This window comes from Rhineura floridana, chromosome 1 (genome assembly GCF_030035675.1).
Source record: "Rhineura floridana isolate rRhiFlo1 chromosome 1, rRhiFlo1.hap2, whole genome shotgun sequence".
NCBI classification, from domain to species: Eukaryota; Metazoa; Chordata; class Lepidosauria; order Squamata; family Rhineuridae; genus Rhineura; species Rhineura floridana.
This window is the reverse complement of record NC_084480.1, coordinates 119,991,810-120,014,469: the sequence shown is the minus strand read 5'-3', so window position 1 is coordinate 120,014,469 and position 22,660 is coordinate 119,991,810. Positions and strand designations below refer to the sequence as shown.

General features: G+C 42.2%; 1 protein-coding gene across 6 annotated transcripts in view; it reads right to left on the bottom strand.

The window, feature by feature from the left end:
• ADAMTSL1 (ADAMTS like 1) overlaps positions 1–22,660 on the bottom strand; it is an 815,531-nt gene that overhangs the window by 323,435 nt on the left and 469,436 nt on the right. For all 6 annotated transcript variants that reach the window (XR_009763308.1, XM_061630623.1, XM_061630637.1 and 3 more), the window contains one exon: positions 10,490–10,617. Coding sequence is in view for 5 of the 6 variants with exons in the window: in XM_061630623.1 (XP_061486607.1) it covers positions 10,490–10,617 (128 nt within the window). In the remaining variant the exon portion in view is untranslated. The remainder of the gene's footprint in view (positions 1–10,489; positions 10,618–22,660) is intronic.

The following is a 22,660-nucleotide window of genomic DNA, read 5'->3' as shown; positions in this document are numbered from 1 at the left end:
ATTGGGGCGCAAAAGTAATTTGTGTTTCCCCTTCCAGTTTCCCCTTCCTTCTGCTGCTTTCACAAATATGCTTTCTTGCATTTCTGCAATCATGTTAATCCAAAACGGTTAAACAGCCCTGTTACACTCCTTTTTATATACACGAACGTCTCAATTCCCATATACTTTGGAAAGCAATGCAGCAGCGGTTCCCTTCACACAAAGAGTGTGCGCCGGGCTCTCTAGGAGGTCAGAGTGCCGCAAACCTGCATTTCCGCACCTGCGCAGTATATCCAACAGCACTGATTGGCCACGTTTTCCCGGGCGACGTTTCCACACAAGCGCAAATGTGCAAAGGACGGGATTGGCTGGAAAAGAGGAGGGGGACTGGGGAACCGCCCCAGGACCGCCCATGCAACAGCGTCATCTCTTATTTACGCTTTTAAAAAGTGTATCACATTTTCCGCGGTTGTGCGAAAGCGGATTTAACCGCGCGAAAATGCACTTTTGCTCTTGGCGTCATCAGGACGACCGAAAAATAATGAGAACACAAAGTGGTCATGTCACACATTTTGCAGTCATCTGGATGAGCCCTTAATATGTAAGCAGAGGACATCTATAACCAGTGGAGCAAAGGACAATGAAGAAACCATCTTTGACTATGCAGTGCTGTGTGTAATATTGAGTCAACAGATCAATCAAGGTATCACCTGGCTACATTTCCAAAAATCTCTAGTACAAACAAAGAAAGGAAAAGAAACAAGAGTGAGATATGACAAAACAAAAAGATGTAATTACACTGCATGACGACATTGCTGGTAAGAAAGGATGACATGGTTGTGGTTAATTTGCTCTCTCTCTTTCTCTGTCACTCACTATATTTATATCACCACCACCCACAGTGGCAAGTAGTGCTCTAACAAAACCGGCCCTCCAATTCTTAGAAGTTTTCTTTCACTGTGAAAGAAGCATCCATTTTTTTGGCTCTTTCTCAAACTGGTTTAGAATTTCTTTGAACGTTCAGTGGGTTTGAGCTTACTTCTATCATTGCAGGGTCGCTAAGTGTAGTGTGTGTGCGTATGTCTCTCTCTGTGTGTATTTTCTTCCTATTAAACATTTTGCAGACACCCTGCAGCCTCCCCAGATGCTTGTGCTTCCTGATCCCAAAATATGCTGTGGGTGGAGTTTAATTTATTTATTTATATTTCTTACCCACCCTTCACCATAAGGTCTCAGGGCAAGTTACAACAATAAATGTCTTCCCCTGAGTTTTAACTGAAGTGTGGATTGGTGGTTGCCAAGCACCTGAGATGGTACATTTGCTTGTTTGTTGTTGCTTTAGTGGAGTCCTTCCTTTTATTTATTTATTTTTTTAAACTTGTTGCACTGTTTTCTTTTAAAATAAAAATACGTCACTTTAAAAAAAAATGGTCAGGCACCTGGTGGGCAGCATCCCTGCCTTCTGCACTTATAAGAAAGCCCAGCTGAAGATGCCATAGGGTTTATAGGAAGCACAGAAACATAGGAAGGCTGCAGAGTGCAGACTATGAGAGGCATCATTTGTAGAATGAAAGAAAAGACACTTACAAAAAACCTGTTGGCTACCTCAAAAGTAAATTAAGTGCAACAAGAACTTTCCCCAACCAACCAACCATGAGAATTTCACTGAAATTTTCTCTCCCTTTTGATAATTTTTCAAATGAAGTTTCTTTTCTCCTTATTAATGGAGAATAATTGGATGGAGGGAGAGAATACAGGAGAACTTTTCAGCACAGTGCTAGTGGTAAGATCTCCACCCTGATCAGCACAGAATTTCCTAGAGGAAAAGGTGATGATAATAGAAGTTGGCCCATAAACGCAGCTTCAGTGATTCAGTATCCGTGAGACCACACGTGGTCAGCTAAATCTTCTGTCTGTTTTTTTATATCTATGCACACACAAAGTATCCCACACTTTGCCCCTTTGCTGGAAAGAGTGACAACAATAATGGATAGGATCTCCAAGTAAATATTTGGCTTTTCAGTTAACCTACAGTTATCACCTAAGATTGTTTCCAGAGTCCTGGGAGTTCTTCCCTTCCTGTACCCTCCCTTTCCATATTACATGTTTCAAAGAGGATTCTAGAAGATTGTACTGAGAAAAATAATCACTTAGCCCAGAAAAGTCCAGAAGCAGCAATGCAATGAGAATCTGATGGCAGCACTTATTAATAAGAGGTACCATTCCAATTGATACTCTTTCTGGGTGGAGTGAGATCAGAGGAGTAATAGAAGCTGGTAACTGGAAAAAAAATTGTACAATGCTACCTGTCAGGATCAGTGGCCTGAAGGTATGTTCAGCAGGTGCACAAGCAGTCTATAAATCTGTCCCTGATTGACGTTGCTCATAGCAATGAGCTAGATCCCATATTTACAGGGCCAAATGGGACTATTATTTGACAAAAAATATGATGTCCCATGCAGGGCAGAAGGCCAGGCTTAGGGAAGATGGCCTTGTAGGACAAATTAGGACCCCTGACAAACTAATTAGGTCCATGGGCTGAAAATTCCCCATGGCTGGTTTACACTGACTAGGAGTGGCTCTCTGGAGATTCAGACAGGAATTTTCCCCACCCCACTTGCAGTTGCCTGGGATTAAACCTGAGACTTTTTCATGCAAAGCACGTGCTCTACTACTACATCCCTTCCGCAAACATGAATGCATTCAAGTTGCTGCAGAATAAAAGCTCCCATCTATTAATATATGGAGTCGCAAGCAGGAAGAATATAAAAACTATGAGGCGTGAAGCAGTTTTTAGTTGCTAGTGAATCAGTCTTCATTGGGCCAACTGTATTCTAGTTTGTTGTCTGTTGTAAAGGACCAGACCTTTGTGTCTGTCGGAGAAATCAAAACACATGTTTCCTTTACACCTTAAAACCTATTCTTGTACTAATCCAGCTTAAGCACTGGTCTGCCAGTTTTCCTCTTTAAAACCTACAAGAAGACCTGCTGTCCTCTTTTCCAGTAAAACTCAGGTTAAGCGCAGCTGGCTGGGTTGGAACTATCTGATATCTTTCATAGTATTTGATGAACAACATTTGCATTGTATTGTACAGAAATCATATTAAGTAGATCTCCAAAATCAGATCTTTGTGTTTACACGGAGAAAATGCCCAACAGCAAAATATACCTGACGTAAACAGCTCAAGGAATGGGACTAATCAGGAGATCTGGCAGCTACCTCTTGGAAAATAAATTAATTGCATTTATTCAGCTGCTTAGCTGCACAAAGATATTTAGAAGCAGGACATGTATTCTTTGCATAGCTTCAAAGCTGACACAATGGGACTGCATTCTCCTTTTACTTAATGTTCTGGAAGCCATCACACACAAAACGAAAAGGCATAATACACCATGAACATTCCTCAGTGGAGGCGAAATATTTAGCTTTGGTTTGTGGGTTGGTCTGTTCTATAGTGTTCAACTAGTGCGCCAGTTCCTAATTTATCAAAATTACCCGAAATCTAGCGTCATTCTTCATTTTATTTGTTACAGAATTATGCATAGCACACACGACTCTGTACTATGACACATCTCTGTGAAATGACAGACCGCACAAAGCCATAAACCACCAACACAAAGCACAGATAGTTCATTTTCTTTTTGTTAGATTTAAAACTGTCATGCACTTAGGTTTATTTCTAAATCCCCAAAGTTTGGGTGGATTTCTTTCCTTTTCAGTTTGAAACTGCTTGTCCAGCACCACAGAAAAAAAGATCATCATCATTTAGCACTTTTTACCATTTGTAATTGTATGCAGACCAGAAAAAGGAAAAATGAATTACACATTTACTGCAGTGCTAATTCAAGGTCAAATTTTACTATTTAGAATATACTGTTATTGGCTAACAGAATCAGCACATAATAATCCTTCCTCAATCTGTGAATAGGTAAAAGTTCACTTTTGGTTTCAGAAATCAAAGAGGACTCTCTCAATACAGAAGGACCTCCTTGCTTTTAAAGATGATTCCATCTACTAAGTACACCCTTTTTACACGTGTCATAGGTAGATTTTACACACACCACCCAAACATTTGTTTTCATACAAGAGGGCCTTCTAAACATTACCAGAAATACAGGCAAATCCTAGTTTGTGCAGTTTCAGTGTTTGAGAACCTTCTCTGAGAATCCCCAAATGCTATCTCAAACAGCAGACTCCAAGGTTGAAGAAACGAAAATAAACCATGGCTGGTGGTTCAAATGTAATGCCAAACCTGTTTGACCAACTATGGTTTGCAACCCCGCTTCAAACCATAGGTTCAGATCCTGGTATGGCATGTGCTTCCAATAAGCATGGATTGTCAGAGAGTGTCTGTTAAGATATCATTCATGAGAAATTGTTTTTATTCTTCCAGGTCCTGGAAACATTGTTGAAGAGTTATATAGAAATCTAGTAAGTAAGTACATACATAAAATAAAACCTAGCTTTGGTTTGGCATTTTTTGGCATTATGGCCCAAAAAACATATACGGATACATGTGCAACGTATGTTGAAAATTACAGTAATTTTGGCAGAGAAACTGACAGTGGGCTTTAGGGAGGAAGCAGGGAGAGAAGGCAGCAGTGACTCAGGTGCATCTAAGGACTAAAATCCAAATGCCAAGTTAGTGATGTTCTTCAGGCCTATTTGGGTCACACTTGAACTGTATCCTGGGTTGCATTATTGCTCCTGCTGAAATAATTAACAGCAGAGGTAACCTTCATCCTCATCCCAATATAATTGCCTAACTAATTCAACCTTTCATATTTATGGCAGAAAGATGCCATGTATTCTTTGCAGGTGTATCTGCCCCTAAGAGAAATGCCAGTAAATCACCTTGTCCCTACAAATCACATTTTCTACAGCCTCTTCCAGGGTCAGAGTGCTAGCATGGGCAAAATGGGGTAAAATAACCCTCATAATCCTTTACCATTGGCCATGATAGTTAGGGATGATGGGAGCAGGAGGCCATAGGTTACCCATTCCTGGGATAATGAATCTAAGCTAACCTAGAATAGCTCACCCAATGGGTTGGAGCCACAACAATAGCCTCCTGGCAGCAACTTCGCTGTTGGTTACTGGGAAGGAGGTGGGCAAGCCAGTAGCAAGGTTAGCAATGTGCAGGTGCACTGGAGGAGCCAACCCACCAATCTTTCCAGTCTGCCCACTCAACCTGGCCTTGTCACCCCGTTGCCCTTCCCCATTCCAGTAAGTAGCAGTGATGCTGTTGCTGGGAGGCAATTGATGTTGCTCCAACCCACTGGGTAAGCTACTCCTGGTTTTAATAATGAACCATTATCACTGCAGTTGAGTTGCTTCGCTACCTTCACAGTGATTGTTCAGTTGCTCGGTTATCTTGAGGCAGGAAAGGAAGTTTTATTCCATTCTGGTAATGACGAATGAGTTCCCTGTGGAAGAGGTTGGTTAAAGGAACAAGAATTTGGCGAATCCTTGTACAAGGAAACAGCAAGCCAATGGCTATTTCTACCAGAGCTTGGAAAAGTTACTTTTTTGAACTACAACTCCTATCAGCCCAATCCAGTGGCCATGCTGGTTGGGGCTGATGGGGGTTGTAGTTCAAAAAAGTAACTTTTCCAAGCTCTGATTTCTACAAGGAGCTAAATCAAATATATTGTTGCCCCACTGATTTCATGGTTCAGTCATGAATCTTTCTTCTCATAAACACTCTACTCCTGTCTCAACATTATAGTAGCAGGAGATCTAGCTTCCATCTCTGTGCTGCTTGGACTCAATTCTAAACTGAACAGTGCTTCCTCAAATCATTACATATTATAATGTCGAACCTAGAAAAGCACTTTTGGACCGTATTTCCCCCCCCAATAGGTTTTTATTAAATTCTCATCAGCACAGTACAAAAAACATGTGCAAGTTTTTTTAGAAAATTACATCTGGGTGCCCTCAATGTGTAAGGTATCAAAGGCATCAGTGACATTGGTATTTGATGATTCTTTCCAAATTTGATGATTCTCTCTCCACACCTGTTGACATGTTCATAGTCATGCTCTCTGCTACCTTCCCTCTTCCTATGTAAATTTTGCAAACTTTATATTTCTTAAATAAACAATTTTTTATAGAGATGCCTGCAAAAGTTTGCCCAAAACAAGTTCAGAAATAAAATTGATGGGCAAGCAGCCAAATTTTCCTCCAGCTCAGATTTTGATGTGAGTCAGAGGATAATTCCAGGTTTCCACCCCAATGCTCCTCCATTCCCCAAAGCTGTCCCCACCACCCTGACCCCCAAGTACACTCTCCCTTGTTATTATTTTATTTCAGGTATTTATATACCAAAATAAGCTGACGTGGCTGGCTTCCCTTTGATATTCACAAGAATTCTCATGAAGGGTCATCCTGTTTAGGAAGGACTTTTTGAAATCTAGTGGTTTAGTAAACCTGGTTTTAATTTAATGACGCTTGCTTGGGCTGTTGGTTTAAGATTTTTGTGTGTATGTTTTGTGTTATTTATTTATTTATATTACATTTATAGCCCACCCTTCCTCCTGCCCAGGGCAGCAAACAAAAACACTAAAAACACTCTAAAATATCTTTAAATCAAAAGACTTTAAAACATATTAAAACAAAAGAACAAAGAAGCAAAGTTTCTAGATATTCTAAATGACTATGCCCTAGACCAGTTGGTCATGGAACCGACCAGAGGGACGGCAACCCTGGACTTAATCCTCAGTGGGGACCGGGACCTGGTGCGAGATGTAAGTGTTGTTGAACCGATTGGGAGCAGTGACCACAGTGCTATTAAATTAAACATACATGTAACTGGCCAATTGCCAAGAAAATCCAACACGGTCACATTTGACTTCAAAAGAGGAAACTTCACAAAAATGAGGGGATTGGTAAAAAGAAAGCTGAAAAACAAAGTCCAGAGGGTCACATCGCTCGAAAATGCTTGGAAGTTGTTTAAAAACACTATATTAGAAGCTCAACTGGAGTGCATACCGCAGATCAGAAAAGGTACCGCCAGGGCCAAGAAGATGCCAGCATGGTTAACGAGCAAAGTCAAGGAAGCTCTTAGAGGCAAAAAGTCTTCCTTCAGAAAATGGAAGTCTTGTCCAAATGAAGAAAATAAAAAAGAACACAAACTCTGGCAAAAGAAATGCAAGAAGACAATAAGGGATGCTAAAAAAGAATTTGAGGAGCACATTGCTAAGAACATAAAAACCAACAACAAAAAATTCTATAAATACATTCAAAGCAGGAGACCATCTAGGGAGACAATTGGACCCTTGGATGATAAGAGAGTCAAAGGTGTACTAAAGAACAATAAGGAGATTGCAGAGAAGCTAAATGAATTCTTTGCATCTGTCTTCACAGTGGAAGACATAGGGCAGATCCCTGAACTTGAACTAACATTTGCAGGAAGGGATTCTGAGGAACTGAGACAAATAGTGGTAACGAGAGAGGAAGTTCTAAGCTTAATGGACAATATAAAAACTGACAAATCACCGGGCCCGGATGGTATCCACCCGAGAGTTCTCAAAGAACTCAAAGGTGAAATTCCTGATCTGCTAACTAAAATATGTAACTTGTCCCTTGGGTCCTCCTCCGTGCCTGAGGACTGGAAAGTGGCAAATGTAACGCCAGTCTTCAAAAAGGGATCCAGAGGGGATCCCGGAAATTACAGGCCAGTTAGCTTAACTTCTGTCCCTGGAAAACTGGTAGAAAGTATTATTAAAGCTAGATTAACTAAGCACATAGAAGAACAAGCCTTGCTGAAGCAGAGCCAGCATGGCTTCTGCAAGGGAAAGTCCTGTCTCAGTAACCTATTAGAATTCTTTGAGAGTGTCAACAAGCATATAGATAGAGGTGATCCAGTGGACATAGTGTACTTAGACTTTCAAAAAGCGTTTGACAAGGTACCTCACCAAAGGCTTCTGAGGAAGCTTAGCAGTCATGGAATAAGAGGAGAGGTCCTCTTGTGGATAAGAAATTGGTTAAGAAGCAGAAAGCAGAGAGTAGGAATAAACGGACAGTTCTCCCAATGGAGGGCTGTAGAAAGTGGAGTCCCTCAAGGATCGGTATTGGGACCTATACTTTCCAACTTGTTCATTAATGACCTAGAATTAGGAGTGAGCAGTGAAGTGGCCAAGTTTGCTGATGACACTAAATTGTTCAGGGTTGTTAAAACAAAAAGGGATTGCGAAGAGCTCCAAAAAGACCTCTCCAAACTGAGTGAATGGGCAGAAAAATGGCAAATGCAATTCAATATAAACAAGTGTAAAATTATGCATATTGGAGCAAAAAATCTTAATTTCACATATACGCTCATGGGGTCTGAACTGGCGGTGACTGACCAGGAGAGAGACCTCGGGGTTGTAGTGGACAGCACGATGAAAATGTCGACCCAGTGTGCGGCAGCTGTGAAAAAGGCAAATTCCATGCTAGCGATAATTAGGAAAGGTATTGAAAATAAAACAGCCGATATCATAATGCCGTTGTATAAATCTATGGTGCGGCCACATTTGGAATACTGTGTACAGTTCTGGTCGCCTCATCTCAAAAAGGATATTATAGAGTTGGAAAAGGTTCAGAAGAGGGCAACCAGAATGATCAAGGGGATGGAGCGACTCCCTTACGAGGAAAGGTTGCAGCATTTGGGGCTCTTTAGTTTAGAGAAAAGGCGGGTCAGAGGAGACATGATAGAAGTGTATAAAATTATGCATGGCATTGAGAAAGTGGATAGAGAAAAGTTCTTCTCCCTCTCTCATAATACTAGAACTCGTGGACATTCAAAGAAGCTGAATGTTGGAAGATTCAGGACAGACAAAAGGAAGTACTTCTTTACTCAGCGCATAGTTAAACTATGGAACTTGCTCCCACAAGATGCAGTAATGGCCACCAGCTTGGACGGCTTTAAAAGAAGATTAGACAAATTCATGGAGGACAGGGCTATCAATGGCTACTAGCCGTGATGGCTGTGCTCTGCCACCCTAGTCAGAGGCAGCATGCTTCTGAAAACCAGTTGCCGGAAGCCTCAGGAGGGGAGAGTGTTCTTGCACTCGGGTCCTGCTTGCGGGCTTCCCCCAGGCACCTGGTTGGCCACTGTGAGAACAGGATGCTGGACTAGATGGGCCACTGGCCTGATCCAGCAGGCTCTTCTTATGTTCTTATGTTCTTAAAACATCTTTAAAAACATATTAAAACAAAAATATTTTAAAACATCATTTAAAAAAATATTTAAAAATATCCAAAAATGTAATTAAAACACAATTGCAGACTGGGATAAGGTTTCAACTTAAAAGGCTTGTTGAAAGAGGAAGGTCTTCAGTAGGCATTGAAACGATAACAGAGATGGTGCCTGTCCAATATATAAGGGGAGGGAATTCCAAAGGGTAGGTACCCAAACACTAAAGGTCCACTTACTTATAGGTCAGCTTTGAAAGCATTTTTAAATGGTTTTTATTGTATTAGCAATATTTGTCAAAAGACTTTCTGAGAGTACAATGGGACCAGTTTAAATGGGATGCATTTTAAAATAAATAGAGGGTGAGGGCAAGTTAAAGTGGTCTTCTTCGGCATATATACACTATAGCCTGCTGATAGGAGCACACAGGTCTCTTTGAGGGCCAAACTAGATACGGTGCTAATCCTAATACTTAAATTTCCATGTGTGTGTGTGTGGGGGGGTTGTTTTGTTTTTAAACCGGATAGGAGCCACTGCTGGAGATGAAACTGCAGTACACTGAGAGTGGTATTTAACCCTCCCCCCCCACCATCATCCTGATGAGAATTCCCCTCAAATTACTATTAGTCACAGATGGGAACCTTCCATTGGTGCCAATGAGGGTCTTCCCCCTTCCAGGTGTTAACAGCAACTGGGTGGAAAGAGAAAGAAGTTTCACTGGGACAGCAGCTGGAAGAAAGGATTAACCCTCTGTAGAGAGTATAAAAAAGGGGAAAAACTTCAAGTGATTTGCTTAGCATCCTGTCTAACTTGGACCTGAATTTCCTTGATACCCTGAAGTAAATATTAGAAGCTTCAAATGTTATCGTGCGTGTGTACATGTGTATCTCTCTCTCTCTCTCTCTCTCTCTCTCTCTCACTCACTCACTCTCACACACACACACGCACACACACACACACGAGAATATCTTTTTGGATTTTATAGCTCCCAAATGATTAAGGGTGCAAAAGCTGGAGGCTTATCGCTAGTTCAATACATTGGAGTGACCAGGATTGCCACTCTGAATGAGAGAGTCTATGAGTGGTTTCATTCTTCATTAGCTGCCAGTGTACCATTTAGAGTTAAACTATGAAAGACTGTTTGCTGCACTACACATTTTTTACTGCAGGCATATTTTAAGAATTGTGTGTTGGGCCATCAACTCTGCCTGAAGAAAACACGACCTTTCCTCTTCTGAGTTCCAAATGCAAGGACAATTGAAGGCACCCGCTGATCCTCTGACCGGTGGGCTGCATTCTTCAATGGTAGATTCAAGAGTCATTTAACTACTTACTTGCTGCTCAGGCAGCGTCTGAGGGAATAAGAAGCACCTCCCCCACACGTACGGGAACATTCACTCCATGAACCCCAGGCATCCCAGAGAGTATCTCGGTCTTCCTCAGATCTAGCAGTTCGAGAACTCTATAAGATAAAGAAAGAACAAAATAAAGAAAGGGAAACATTGGTGACAGTCAAAATACGTAGGATGTAGCCATTTTCTTTCCTCAGGGCTGTTCATACACCACTTCCCCACATTTATTTATTTATTATTTGATTTATATCCAGCCCTTCCTCCCAGCAGGAGCCCAGGGCACATCCAGATTCTACACTAAGAAAGCAGGTTCCTTGATCCTAATTGCATTTTTGCAAATCAATAATTTACACTTGTGTGTATTTTGATTATATTTATATTCCTATGTCTCATGTTCGCATTTGCATTTTTCTTTTTGGTGTGGGCAGCATTTGGAATAAAAGAAGTGTTGTGGGGCAGGTTGGCAAATATAGCTAGAGATGGAAAGAAACTATGGACAGTGGTTTGTTCCTATAAACAGTACTGCTCCAATTGCTCTAATGTGTAGGATCTGGGGGCACTTTTGGATACTGAATGCTGAGGGAAATGGACTCTGCTCCAAGACACTCTGCTTTTTATTAATCCATTTCAGAGATGATCACTAGCATTCAAGGTAGACTGTAGGTCTGAGTTATGCTTTGGGTTAAATATTAACCACTGCATATAGAAGAAAATTACTGAAGGCTATGGAATCAAGGGAAACAAATGAGGTCATGGTGAGTACATTTTAAATATATGTCACAATGAGAGCAAGAAACAGTCTTCATTTTTCTAAAATAAAACTAGAGGAATCTATATTGTATGCTAAATTAAAAAACATGTTCTGTACACACATCAGAATGCAGAATCATAGATTTAAAAATCTTGTCCAGCACTTTCTATTGTATCAATGCAACTTGCTAAATGTCTCAGAATGTATGAGTTCACAAGGCAAAAATAGATACAGTGGGGCCCCACTCATACGGCAGGTTGTTCCAGACCCCCGCCAAAAAGCAAAAACCGCCAAAAAGTGGGGATCTACTCAGCTGTAGTGCATGATCAGCTGTAGTGTGGGGAGCTCCAGCCACTGCACTCCAGCTGACAGCGGTCAGCTGTAGCGCACAAGTTCCCCACGCTCCAGCTGGAGCGCACGATCAGCTGTAGCGCGGGGAACTCCAGCCACCGCGCTACAGCTGACTGCGATCAGCTGGAGTGCGCAAGCTGCCAGCGCTACAGCTGATTGCACGCTACAGCTGATCAGCTAGAGCAAGTGATCAGCTGGATCATGGGGACCTCCAGCCGCTACGCTACAGCTGACAGGGATCAGCTAGAGCGCACGATCAGCTGGAGCGCATGATCAGCTGGAGTGCGGTGGCTGGAGCTCTCCATGCTACAACTGATTGCTCCGCTGATGTCGCCGTATTAGCGGAATGCCAACAAGCAGGGAGGCGATAAGCAGGGCCCTACTGTACAAATAGGAGACAATGTTTGCATTAACTGTTAAGTAGATATAAACATGGTCTACTTTTTCTATCCACTTTCTTCACACCATGCATAATTTTATACACCTCTATCACGCCCCCCCCTTACCTCACTTTACCTTTTCTCTAAATAAAAAGGGCCCAACCTTTCCTCAGAGGAGAGTTGATCTACCCCCTTGATCATTTTGGCTGCCCTTTTCCAAACTTTTATTCCAGCTGTGCAATATCCCTTCTGAGGTGAGGTGACTAGAATTGTACACAGTATTCCAAGTGCAGCTGCACCATAAATTTGTATAATAGCATTATCATATTGGCAATTTTATTTTCACTCCTTTTCCTAATGATCCCTAACATGGAATTTGCCTTTTTCACAGCTGCTTCACACTGGGTCAACATTTTCACTCAACTATTCATTATGGCCCCAAGATCTCATTCCTGGTCAGTCACCACCCATTCAGACCCTATTAGCATAGACATGAAATTAGCATTCTCCCTCTGCCCCAGTGTGGATCCCTTTACACTTACACTAAATCACATTTGCCATTTTACTGCTCATTTGTCCAGTTTGGAGATATTTTCTGGAGCTTCTCACAATCGTTTTTAAACCCTGAACAATTTGGTATCATCAGTAAACTTGGCTACCTCATTGTTCACCTTTAACTCTAGCTCATTCATGAACACATTAAAAAGCTTAAGTCCCAGTATTGATCCTTTGGGGAAATCCCTCATTGGGAGAACTGTCCATTTATTCCTACTCTCTGCTTGCTGCTTCTCAACCGGTCATTGATCCACTAAAGGAAGAGTGGGATATGAATCAAATAATAAACAAATCAAGGACCTCTCCTCTTATCTCTTTGCTCCATTGCCAGGATTGTCTCATGCCTATCTGTGTTTAGCTGCATAACTAAAGAGGTATTGAAATGATCGAGTTAGTCTTTAAAACACTCTCAATATGGTGCCGATTTGGTGTGCATTACCGAGACCTGGGTGGGTGAGCTGGGAGAAGTTGATCTGACCCAGCTTTGCCCACCTGGATACTCGGTGCAACACCAGCACAGGCTGCAGGGACAGGGGAACTTCCATCTCTGTCACCAGGAACTTCCATCTCTGGAGATGGCTGTGAGGGCCTGTCAGGCCAGAGACACTAAACTAGGGTTGCTGCTGGTGTACCACTCACCCTGCTGCCCGGCAGCTTCTCTGACTGAGCTGGAGGAGGCCATCTCAGCTGTGGTCTTGGAGGAGCCCAGAACAATAGTCCTGGGTGATTTCAATGTCCATGCTGAGGCTGCCTCTAGTGTTCCGGCTCAGGGCTTCATGGTCTCCATAACGACCATGGGGCTGTCTCAACTTGTCACCGGCCCAATGCATAGGGCAAGGCACACCCTCAACTTGGTTTTTGTTCCAGATGGAGGAAGCAGTGGTCTCGAGATGGGTGTGTGTGAATGTTTAATTGTTGTAAACCACCCAGAGAGCTTCGGCTATGGGGCGGTATACAAATGCAATAAATAAATAAATAAATAAATAAAATTGTCATGGTCAGACCACTTCTTGCTGAAGTTTAGACTTATGGCTCCAATCCTCCCCTGCAGGGGTGGTGGGCAAATGGTCCACCCCTGGAGACTAATGGAATCCATAGGATTCCTGAATGCCCTAGAGGAGTTCCCAGTAAATAGAGCAGGTGACCCTGTTGAAGCCCTTGTCACGCTGTGGAAGAGCAAGGCACATCGGGCTCTTGACATGGTTGCCCCCGAGCACCCTCTCTGCCATTGTGAAGCCCGATTTGCACCTTGGTACACCACTGAGCTAAGGGCAATGAAACAGGCTGGACAATGGCTAGAGCGCAAGTGGTGAAAGATATGCTGTAAGGTTGATTGGACACGAGTAAAATGGCATAACTGTGCCTACTGTGTGGTGGTGAGGGTGGCGAAGAAGGCTCACTTCTCTGCCACCATCACATCCTCAAGTAGCTGTCCAGTGGAGCTTTTCCATATTGTCAGGGGTCTATTGACATCAACTCTAGGAAATGGAGTTTTAGACCCTTCGAAGGCCCACTGTGAATTGTTTGCATGACACTTTGAGGGTTAAGTTACTTGCCTCCGTAGCAATCTTGATGCCCCATCCACATCTACTGTAGTCCCCAGTAAGGTGTCTAGTGCAACGTCTGCTGCAACTTCTTGGGAACAGTTTCAGTTGATGCAGCCTGATGCCGTGGACAAGGTGCTTGAAACGATGTGGCCAGCAAGGTGTCATCTTGACCCTTGCCTTTCTTGGCTTATTAAAACTTGCCAAGGGGATTTGACCAAGTGGATCCAGGGTGTGGTCAATGCATCATTGTGGGAGGGAGTGGTTCCAGCTGCCCTAAAAGAGGTGGTGATCCGACTGCTCCTGAAAAAGCCCACCCAGGACCCACTGGTTACTGACAAGTTGCAAATACCCCCTTCTTAGGGAATGTGATTAAGAGAGTTGTGGCGGAGCCATTGCAAGTACTCTTGGATGAAACAGATTATCTTGACCCATTCCAGTCTGGGTTCAGGCCTGGTTATGGGAATGAATCGGCCTTTGTCACCCTGACGGATGACCTTCATTGGGAGAAGGACAGGGGAAGTGCGACCCCGTTATTCTTACTTGATCTCTCAGCAGCTTTTGATACCATTCACCATGGTATCCTTCTGGGTCAACTTGGTGAGATGGGTATTGGAGACACTGTTTTACAGTAGTTCCGATCCTATCTCCAAGGTCTCTTTCAGAGAATAGCATTGGATGATTATCTTTTGGCCCCCTGGCAGTTGTGTTGTGGGGTGCCGCAGGGTACTATCTTGTCCCCCATGCTGTTTAACATCTATATGAAGCCCTTGGGAGCACTCACCAGATTTGGCACAAGGTGTCAGCAGTACACCGACAATACCCAGCTCTATTTCTCTATAACATCTGAATCGGGAGAGGCCATGCAAGCCCTGGACCGCTGCCTGGACTCAGTGGTGCGCTGGATGAGGGCCAATAAATTGAGACTGAATCCTAGCAAGATGGAGACGCTGTGGGTTGGTGGTTCCTGAGTTCAGATAATTGATCAGTTGCCTGCTTTGGATTGGGTTGTACTCCCTCTGAAAGATCAGGTTCATAGTCTGGGGGTACTCCTGGATCCACCTTTGATGCTAGAGGCCCAGGTGACCTCAGTGGCTAGGAGTGCCTTTCACCAGCTTCGGCTGGTGAGACAGCTGCAGCCGTTTCTTGACCAGGATAGCCTGACCACTCTTGTCCATGCACTGATAACCTCCAGGCTGGATTACTGTAATGTGCTCTATGTGGGGCTACCCTTGAGGTTGCTCCGGAAGCTGCAGCTGGTGGAAAATGCGGTGGCGAGACTGCTCACTGGGGCAGGGTATTGTCAACATGTCACCCTGCTGCTGAAAGAATTTCACTGGCTACCTATTAGCTACCAAGCTAAGTTCAAGGTTGTAGTTTTGGTGTACAAAGGCCTATAAAGCTTGGAACCAGGATACCTGAAAGACCGTCTTATCCCTTACATACCCAGACGATCACTGCACTCTGCAGGTGAGAGCCTCCTGCAGATACCATCTTATCAGGAGGTCCGTTCTGCACAACGTAGGAAATGGACTTTTAGTGTAGTGGCGCCTACCCTTTGGAATTCCCTCCCCTTAAATATTAGACAGGCACCATCTCTGTTATCTTTTCAGTGGCTACTGAAGGCCTTCCTCTTTCAACAAGCCTTTTAAATTGAAACCTTATCCCAGTGTGCGTCATTGTTGGAATTGCTTTTAGTATGTTTTTAAACCTTTTTTTTTTAAAAAATAGACGTTTTTAAACTTGTTTTTAAATATGTTTTTAAAGTTTTTAAAAATGTTTTTAAAGATGTTTTGTTTTAGTATATTTTAAAGTCTGTTTGTATGATGTTTTAGAGTGTTTTTAGTGCTTTTGTTTGCTGCTCTGGGCTCCTACTGGGAGGAAGGGCAAGATATAAATCAAATGATAGATAGATAGATAGATAGATAGATAGATAGATAGATAGATAGATAGATAGATAGATAGATAGATAGATAGATAGATAGATAGATAGATAGATAGATAGATAGATATTGGGGGGGCTCCTAATACTGGAGATGAAATAGAGGTAAATCAACAAAATATCTGGTATCACAGGGACAGGGTTGGCAGAGTGAAGTGACTGCCTTAGGTGGCAAATACGTGGGGGGGGCAGCAGCAGGGGCAGCCCCCTGACTGATTGCCAACACTGATGTAAGATTCAACTGCCACTACAGGCAACTCCCGTATGAAGAAAGGGGGGCAGCAAAATATCTTGGGCTAGCCCTGAACATGGATCGCAGACTGCAAGGATGCACATAATAGTGATGTCTGAGGAAACATAAAATCTGCTGCTAAAGAAAGTGAGCAACACCAGATACAACCACTGGCTACTGTTACAGTAGTTACAGGGTTCTCTGTGAGCTATAAACTATGATGGTTTCTGCTGGGATGCAGCAAAAGTTTAAAGTAGAAAATAATTTTCTTATCTTGAAAGGGCTGTGTAAAAACCTTTGTCATGATAACTGAAATCTGGCAAAAGACTCCAGTGCTAAATGCAGTTATTCACAGGCTGGGGTGTGGGGGGAGAGGCAGAGAAAAAGCTGAATTCAGACTGGGATTGTGAACAGTTTGGTATATATCTTTTCAGGAAAGCCTTTGAACTTATCGCAGACCCAAATCCAAATCCTCAACATCTACCAACAGCTGGGAACCGTGCCTGGGGCCCACTCTCTTTAAAGTTCTTTATCAAGAAGGACCTACCAATGTGGCTGCTGAGAATCTTTAACATTACACTTGACAGTTGTTTATACTATGAGTGAAAGAACCAAGAATTTATTTATTAGTAATGTTGAGGGAATGTAGTAATATAGGCCCCTGCATTCTGCCCCTCGCACTTCTCATTTAATCTAATAACATGCAGTAGTAATGCTGTTATCCATACTACCCAGCAGTGCTGTTACTGAGGTGAGCGGGTAACAGGGAGAGCAAAATAATGTACATTATTTGCCTCAAATGCTACACAAATACCACAATTGGTTAGAGCCAAATCAAGTTTGATGTTCTAGTGTGGTAGTGGTGCATGTAGTGAAGTGTAACCATCTTTCTGCCACTAGGAATGGGGGAAGAATTTGATTTAGTTCACATTTAAAGCTGTACCTATCAAATCTATACTTTCCAAAACTGAACTGAAACACATTCATGCTTCACTTTTATCTGAATTTTGCAATGCAGTTCTCCAAACAATGTTTACAAAAATGCATATATTAGGGGATAGTGTGCATAAAATGAATAAATTAGTGAAAATAACATACAAAAATGCTTGCAGAAGTGTGTATATTGATCAGAACTGCCTAAAAATGTGTTTATTAGGAGAAATTCACCCTAAAATGCTGAAGAATTTTCAGGATTTTTTATTTAAAAATTCACAAATTGATGCAGAAATGTGGAGAACTGAATTTAAGATTGGAAAAATGAGAATCTTGGAGAACCGAAATTGACGGATCCTTCCATTTCTACCTGACACTTACATCATTGTTGATTACCTGGATTGGGATGGGGCAGGGCAATGGTAAGGTAAGGGCCATGTGACTGCACTGATGAGGAAGGACAAAGCTGACCTCCACCCTTTCCTTAATATAATAATGCTTTGATAATCAATATGCTCAAAAAAAATCTTGTTTCTATGTTTTTCCTTGTTAGCAAAATATTTAGCTGAAACTGATATTTATTAAGGAAATTGTGACAAAATACTATGCCAGATGTCTCCAGAGGAAAAGAGAAAGTTGTGGTTAGGGAAAGAAAGTTTAGACTAATTAATCAAGGTCTTCAAAATATTGAATTAGGAGGGCATTTAAAAGTACAGCTTAGAGCAGGGGTAGCCAATGTGGTGCTCTCCAGATGTTGCTGGATTACATCTCCCATCATCCCTGACCACTGGCCATCTAGAGGGCACTATGTTGGCTATCCCTGAATTAGAGCAAGTTAAATTAACAAGAGTGGAGTGAAAAATCCTAGTCTAGAAAGTAACAATAATCATAATCCAGCCAAAGCTAAACGGAGTTTTGAACCCTTTGATGTTAATGGAAGATCTGAGTACATGTTTAAAGCTGCAATCCATGCAGTGAAATTTATGTCTGAGTAAACATTCATTGGATTGAACTGTTAGTGGAATTCAAATGTGCTTACCTTTGGGTTAAGTGGAAATGGTACATTAATACGTTCTCAAGAATGGATGGTGTCTAAAAACCTAACCCAGCATTTGAATTTAGTGCACAAAGTTTGTTTCTTTGTATGTATCATTTCCTTTTTCTTGTTTCACAGTAGAAAATTAATCTTAGAAAATGAGGCACACTAGAGACAACACTGTGACTGCAAAAAAACAGTAACACCCACGTTGTTTTATTTCCTGCAGCCACACCAAAGGCAGTTTTGTGATTTAAAGGAAGAGTTGAGTGGCGAGGGTCAGGTGCAGGGCTGACATGTGGGATTCACAAAACTGGTGTCCATTGACCTGTTGCTCCTTTGACATTTTCAAAGTGACATACTGGCAGCATTCCTGCAGCTGCTACTCATCACCCTTAAAGGGACAGGAAGCTCCTTTTTAAAAACCAGAGCACATATTTTCAAAGCACAGATATACAGTAAGAGAAATAAGAACACAAAGCTAGACTCATTTGCCTTTAAACTTCAGCAGCCAGCTGCTCTGTTCTCTTTGCATCTCATAGTTACTATTGAACATAACATGTTCACCCCATCTCCCTCAGCTAGCTGTTGGCTTTAAAACAAGGAGGACACCAAGAACAGGAATGTCAGTGACTGTTCAGGTTGAGATGAATAAGTTCTGCATCCTGATATTTTGAGCATCTGACTTATGGGAGTGAACAACAGGAAACCGCATTGTTGCTATACTAGAGAGCTGCCTGCCAAATGATGGGAATGTTTGCGATCTGCTACAGAGGTCAGTTTGTAGGGCTGACATGTGGGTCTCACAAAACCAGTGTCCACAGACCCGTTGCTCAGTTTTGTAGATGTCAGAAGGATAATACTGGTCCACAGTCTGCCAGTGTCACAGCAGCCCTTAATTCTGCACCAAGGGCCAAACTACACATTATGTTTATTGCATAGCATGCAACTACATCTTGACTTTTTATAATTAAACTACAGGCAGGAGAAGTGCAATTCCCACTATAAATATAATGTATGGTGAGAGGACACTTAGATCTTCCATCCCCAGCCTCAATCAGAACAGAAATAGCCCCTCTTATATGGCTAGGAACTTTGGGGGGGGGATTCCTATTTGTGCCAATGTGAGCCTTTGCCTTATTGCTGTTCTATGGGGAAGGAGCATCTGGGGGACCATCTTCTCTCTCAGGCTATTCTCTGCAACTTGAACAATATTTCTATTGCCTAAATCAGTGAAGTGGTTCAGGAGAAGGCCGCTGACAGAAAGCTGTGCATACTCACAGGCAATCTGGGACTTTTATTATAGAAGATGTCTGTTGGCTTATTATTTATTTATTATTATTTATTCATTGCATTTGTATACTGCCCCATAGCCAAAGCTCTCTGGGCGGTTTACAACAACTTATTCCTCAAATGGCTTGCCGGCCCACTAGTCTGCCAGAGGGGTCATCCAACAGTGGTTCAAACAGCCATTATTGGGGACACTTTCATCATCTGTTGTCTTGGCGTGCAATAGAAGGTGGGGGAAGTTAGTGGATTTTTTCCTCCAGGGTCTCCTGAGGAAGCACTACAGTGATATGATGTTACAGAAAGCAGGATAGCATGCCCTGAAGCACCCTGCTAATGTGAGTTTTCCTTGGGTTTCCACCAGCTTATCAGCAGTAGGAGCAAACAATTACACCTTGAATGGTTGCGCTCTGGTATTGCTAGCCCAAAGCTGTGATCCAGGGACTTAGTGTACACTTTGTCTACAGTTGTACTAACTGGAGACAAGACACAGGGATAGACATGGGCGAATCTCTCACTTGTGATTTCTCTCAGTTTCTCATTTTCCAATCTTAAATTCAGATCTATCTATCTATCTATCTATCTATCTATCTATCTATCTATCTATCTATCTATCTATCTATCTATCTATCTATCTATCTCCCGCCCTTTCTCCCGGTAGGAGCCCAGGGTGGCAGCTTACACAAGTGAAGGACACTTCCATTTATGCATGTTTTTTCCTGTCAATTTTATGTCCCCATACTGCAACCCCTTGTCCCCCCCCCAAAAAAAAAACCTCTCCAGAGATTTGAGGGTCCCTTTGGCATGGTGTGTGATCTGGTGCAAGCAGCTTCAGCTTAGAGGTGAGGGTTCTATTTGCATAACTATGGCTGCAATCCAATACACACTTACCTGAGAGTAAGTCCCATCAAACCCAATGGAGCTTACTTCTGAGTAGACAGGTACTGGATTGCAGTCTATATCTTTGTATACAAGCTAATACATTGTGCATTTAAGAATATATATAAGTAGACAGACTAGCTTAGTGACAATTGGCTCATGCTAATCATACAGTATCTCCAAATGACATCATTTTGAAAGAGAGTGGATGCATATTCTGTGGACATCTGTTTTCCACAGCACACATGTGTTGTTGACCCTATTTCATACTTACTTTCCAATGGATTCTGCCCAACTTTACTGCAGGCAGAAGCAACTCAGGGATCAATGTATACAGTGTAGTTTGCTTAGCAAAAAACTCTTTGTGCTTGTGTGCCAACCTCTCCCCAGCAACTTCTTTCTTATGGAAATGTAAAGTAATAAAATTTCCTGTGTTTTCATTTCCAAATGCACCAAACCATGAAAGAAGCAACTTGCCATTTAGGCACACCACAGAGAGCCGCATGGGCAGGGCCGGCGCCAGAGGGCAGCCAGGTCAGGCCTTGGCCAAGGGCCCCTGAAGGGCCCCTCTTTAGGGTGGGAGGGTATCGCTCCCATTCCGTGGCCATGTCAACTCCTGACCCTGCCACAGATCGTAGAGAGGGAGCTCCCAGCCCCCCCCATACAGACCACAGGCCAGTGATGCCCGACTGCATGCCCCACCTACCTTTCCTGTTGCCTTGAATGCTGTGTGTGCTGCATCATGAACAGAGAATGCAAAGCTTTCCCATGAAAGCTATTCAGTGAATTAACTGCTCTACTCCATCTCACTTATAAAATGTCTCCTTCTCAAACTGACAATGCACTCGCAAACAGTTTTGCCTTGTGGACAGAATGAGCATGCACTGGAAAGCTACTGTAGGCTGCTGTACATCTATGGAGAGTGAAACTGCATCTGAAACAGATGTAGGGGCTTGTCCTCCTCCCCTTCCCCATGCCAAAGTGGCTTTCTAAAGATCCGTTTCTAATTTAAATGGTTAACAGAACCTCATTTTAACCACTGTAACATGCAATATTTCATTGTTTGGCTTTTATCCAGTGACAGGACAGGTGGGAGGGGGGATGTAGACTGAATTAATATATTCTAGCACAAGTATATCAAATCAATCTAGTGCAGGAATAATTATTATGCTCATTACACACTCAATTCAATTCTCTCTTATCTTTATTAAAGTACTACATGGTTAAATTTTGAATCAATGCGGTAACTTCTGGGATAAAGGCAGTAATTAAAAGGAAGCAAGATAAGTGATCACATTTTGAGCATAGCCAGTCCCAACAGCTGCAAAAGATCACCCACACAGCAGGCTCATAGATGCGCTCCATCCAACAGATGCAATCTCATTAGCACTTGAATGTTGGGCAAGGATAGCTGAATCCCAGATTATTTCAGTGGCTTGCTTACTAGATCACACTTCCCTGAAGTCTCAAATTCAGAGGGAGAGAGAACATTACCACAAAGATTTTTGCAAATCATGTAAGAAACCACATAAGTCATCATAATAAGCTGAGACTGGACAGCAATTAAGCATGGGTCACAAGGTGAAGCTACAATCACTAAGCGCTCTTACTTCATCACAAATTCCACACAGTAGAGCAACTAGAATTTGGATGAGGTGTCCAGATTTCCCTGAATACATTTTCATGCCCACCGAGGAAAAAGCTATGTGCCTGCTATTTATATTCCAAAATTCATTATAAGACCTATGTGTTCCCCCAAAACATGTGACCTCCAGCTAGAGCAGGCTCCAATTTTTCTTTTAACAAGTAGAATAAATATAATTCATTTCAACTTGGGCCATGTTTAATGTTACGAGAAAGTAAAGTGATTCCCCCTCCTCTTCTGTGCTTTAAATGCTTTAAAGGCCATTTAAAAGTTTAGAGAAAAAATGTATTTATTTACTCTGAGTCTGAAGACTGCCTTTATATATAAACAGCCAACCTGTCTAATTCAATTTTGCCACTTTTTTGAACTGTTTTTGTTTACTGCTGCATTAGCACTTGAGGATTTAAAGTAGTGTAAACATTTTAGAAAAGGAAATTTTCAAAGGCTCCAAGAAACATCATACAAATTCCCCTTGGCCAATTACTGTGGAAAGCAGATCTTAGGAAAGTGAATTTGCATTGAAAACATTTATTGTCTGGTACCACAAATTAAGCAGATACATGATCAGACAAAAACGAACCCCATGATTTGCCAAAACAAGGTCAACAGAAAAGGGAA